At 35.9% G+C, this 3,858-nt stretch overlaps 1 protein-coding gene across 1 annotated transcript; it reads right to left on the bottom strand.

Moving 5' to 3' along the window:
- Positions 1-755: 755 nt before the first annotated feature.
- On the bottom strand, positions 756-3,604 carry LOC143384210 (uncharacterized). The gene is made up of 2 exons (XM_077105887.1): positions 3,474-3,604; positions 756-3,180 (listed from the first exon to the last, which is right to left on the bottom strand). Exons 1-2 carry the CDS (start codon positions 3,602-3,604, stop codon positions 756-758), a joined length of 2,556 nt encoding a protein of 851 aa, XP_076962002.1.
- Between the last annotated feature and the right edge of the window lie 254 nt (positions 3,605-3,858).

Here is a 3,858-nt window from a genome sequence, read left to right as displayed (position 1 = left end):
CGTACACTTTGAAATAGCAGAATTGTCCAGAGAAAAATGGATCTATTTGATATAAACATAGAGACAAAAAGATTTTGTCTTTGATCCTTTGAAACACACTACAGTCATGCAATTGTTGATTTTGCATTTTTATTTATAATACTCTAGATTAGAATATGGCATAAAGTTGCCAGTGCCTTAGTCATGTCTAGCATGAAAATTTGTATTGCTATTGTAGTTTTCTGGTTGTTGAAATAGATCCACAGATTTATTCTACGTAAAAATGTTATTTTCCCTATGTAGCTTCTTGCAATCCCTACTGCGCATATTTTGCCAAGGCCTTTCCACCTGCATATCTTGTATGAATATAGGTAGTACAATTTCTGGGATTTGTATAAGGTTGAATCTGTATTTAAAATTTTTTCACATATTTTATGTTTTCAGTTTTTCTCATCAGTACGAATTGTCTGATATAAAATAAAATGTGAGCACTTATTAATCAATTTTTCACATTCTTTGAAATCAAACTATGAGTTTCCAGTATATATTATTCAATGATTACTCAAGTGAGACCTGTGGTGAAATATTTTGCCACATTCTTCAACTAGAGTTTTTTAAATTTTTTAGTATGGATCCTATGATGTACAACAGAAAGTGAGAAATGAATAAATGCCTTTGCACAATGTTCACATTTGTACTTTCTACACAGTGTGGATACTCTGATGCCTATGAAAACGTGAGTCAGAAATGAAAGTTTTGCCACAATCTTTACAATTCTAGAGTTTCTCTGGTGTATGGATTCTCTGTGAAGATCGAATAAAAGCTTTTCCACACTCTTGGCATTTGTAATGTTTCTCTCCAGTGTGGATTCTCTGATGCACAGCAAGAGATGAGGAATGAGAAAAAGCCTTTCCACAACTTTCACATTTGTAGGATTTCTCTCCCGTATGTATTCTCTTATGCACATTTAAATGTGAGGAACGAATGAAGGACTTGCCACACTCATTACATTTGTGAGGTTTCTCTCCACTATGAATTCTCTTATGAATAGAAAGCTGTGAAGAACGAATAAAAGCTTTTCCACACACTTGGCATTTGTAATGTTTCTCTCCAGTGTGGATACTCAGATGCACAGTAAGATTTGAGGAACGAGCAAAAGCCTTTCCACAACTTTCACATTTGTAGGATTTCTCTCCTGTATGTATTCTCTTATGCACATTTAAGGCTGAGGAACAAGTAAAAGCTTTGCCACACTCATTACATTTGTAAGGTTTCTCTCCAGTATGGATTCTCTGATGTACAGCAAGACTTGAGGAATGAGCAAATGCCTTTCCACAACTTTCACATTTGTAGGATTTCTCTCCTGTGTGTATTCTCTTATGCACATTTAAGGATGAGGAACGAATGAAAGGTTTGCCACACTCATTACATTTGTAATGTTTCTCTCCAGTGTGGATACTCTGATGCACAATAAGATTTGAGGAACGAGCAAAAGCCTTTCCACAACTTTCACATTTGTAGGATTTCTCTCCTGTATGTATTCTCTTATGCACATTTAAGGCTGAGGAACAAGTAAAAGCTTTGCCACACTCATTACATTTGTAAGGTTTCTCTCCAGTATGGATTCTCTGATGTACAGCAAGACTTGAGGAATGAGCAAATGCCTTTCCACAACTTTCACATTTGTAGGATTTCTCTCCTGTGTGTATTCTCTTATGCACATTTAAGGATGAGGAACGAATGAAAGGTTTGCCACACTCATTACATTTGTGAGGTTTCTCTCCAGTATGGATCCTCTGATGCACAGCAAGATATGATGAACTAGCAAAAGCCTTTCCACAACTATCACATTTATAGGATTTCTCTCCTGTATGTATTCTCTTATGCACATTTAAGTTATAGGAAGAAAGGAAAGCTTTACCACACTCATTACATTTGTGAGGTTTCTCTCCAGTATGAATTCTCTTATGAGTAATAAGATGTGAAGAATTAATAAAGGCTTTTCCACACTCCTGGCATTTGTAATGTTTCTCTCCAGTGTGGATTCTCTGATGCTTATTAAAATCTGAGAAAGAAATGAAGGTTTTCCCACAATCTTTACAATTATAGGGTTTCTCTCCAGTATGGATTCTATGATGCACAGCAAGAGATGATGAACTAGCAAAAGCCTTCCCACAACTTTTACATTTGTAGGATTTCTCTTCTGTATGCATTCTCTTATGAATATTTAAGTGTGAGGAATAAATGGAAACTTTGCCACAATCTTTACATTTGTATGGTTTTTCTCCAGTATGAATTCTCTGATGAATAACAAGGCTTGAGGTACATTTAAAGGTCTTTGCACAATGTTTACATCTGTATGATTTCTCTCCAGTATGGAGTAACTGGGGATGAACAACTTGTGTGGAACACATAAATGATTCCCCACTTTCTTCAGATTTGTAATGTTTCTCTCCAGTGTGGATTCTCTGATGACAAAGCAGTTCTGAGGAAAAAACATAGGTTTTGCCACATTCTTTACACTTGTAGGGTTTCTCTCCTGCATAGATACTCTTATGCACCCCATGATGTGACGAATTACTAAAGAAAGTTTTACAATCTTCTGTTTCATAAAATTTCCCTTCATTCTGGATTTTCTGCTGTTGTTCAAGATTTAAACATGGTGTAAATGATTCATCACATTCCTTGATTCTCCATGGATCTTCTTGGGTGCATATTGTATTAGGTCCAATTTGGTTTGATGACTCATCAGAGCTTTCCCTGTATTTTTCACCTGTATGTGTGTTGGACATTTTCATGGTATTGATTTTCTCATGCTCTGTACACACTGAGAACTGATTAAATAGTTCACTGTATTTCTTAGAATCGTAAGATCTCTCTTTTATCTGGACATTAGGATGGGTAAGAGCTTTTGGCCACTGATCAATGACTTTTGCACATTTCTCCCACTTGTCACGGTTCTGGGTAAAAGGACATGTCTGTGTGTTAGGTGGATATGATCCCTGGTTAGGGTCTTCCCATGATTCCTTGTGTTCATGGCTCTCCTGTCCAACAGAACTACCCTCCAGTTTTCTTAGGCTGCATCGATCAGCAAATACTACGCCAGTTTCATCATTGATGCAAATTTTCTCATAATTACCAATGTGTTCTCTTTTCTTAAGCATCACTGTGTTGACATTTTCCATCTGAATTTTATCCAAACTGCAGACATTGGAACAGAAGTGAAAGAAGTCTTGATGCAGAAATAGTGAACCTTTGATAAATGAATTATCACACAAATCCCATTGAGATTTTTTTCTCATATATTGGAATCTCTTGTCTCCAGCAATATTTGAATAACAATTGAAGTCAAATTCACAATGTTTCAAATGATGTTTTACATCATGATCTACATTTTCTTGCTGATTTTCTAAGTTGTTATTCTCAGTGAAGGAATGTTTCATAAGTGGATCTACACACTTACTCCAAGAAGCAAATGAATCCAAGTGAATTACTGACACAAAGTCATTACTTTGGGCAGATTCATGATGTTCATCTTCTCCTCCAGTCCTCTCAGAGGATGCCACTGCACAGTGATAAGGTCCATGACATTCTGGTTCCGCTTTACACTTTCTTCTAATTTCATGTTTAATGAATTGTATATTCTCAAGATTCTTATTTTCATATCTTCTATTTCTCACTTGTTGGAATGAACCTTGTGTATTCTCCTCTGGTAACCATCCAGGAGTTTACAGGGAAGACATAAATGAAAGAAACGAAAGTTAGAATTTATCCTTCTTACTGGATTCACCTGAACATACCAATGCAATGTGTAAAATTCTAAAAACCTGAGAATACCAGGAAGATGAAAAAATAAAAACCTTGACTGCATCCTTCCTC

This window comes from Callospermophilus lateralis, chromosome 18 (assembly GCF_048772815.1).
Source record: "Callospermophilus lateralis isolate mCalLat2 chromosome 18, mCalLat2.hap1, whole genome shotgun sequence".
Taxonomy (NCBI): Eukaryota; Metazoa; Chordata; class Mammalia; order Rodentia; family Sciuridae; genus Callospermophilus; species Callospermophilus lateralis.
The sequence above is the reverse complement of the archived record's forward strand: the minus strand, read 5'-3'. Positions and strand labels throughout refer to the sequence as shown.

Coding starts and splice junctions, on each gene's coding strand:
- LOC143384210 (XM_077105887.1), bottom strand. CDS start 3,604: ATGAAATTAGAAGAAAGTGTAAAGCGGAACCAGAATGTCATGGACCTT. Junction 3,181..3,473: donor AAAGTAATGACTTTGTGTCA/GTAATTCACTTG, acceptor CAATGTCTGCAG/TTTGGATAAAATTCAGATGG.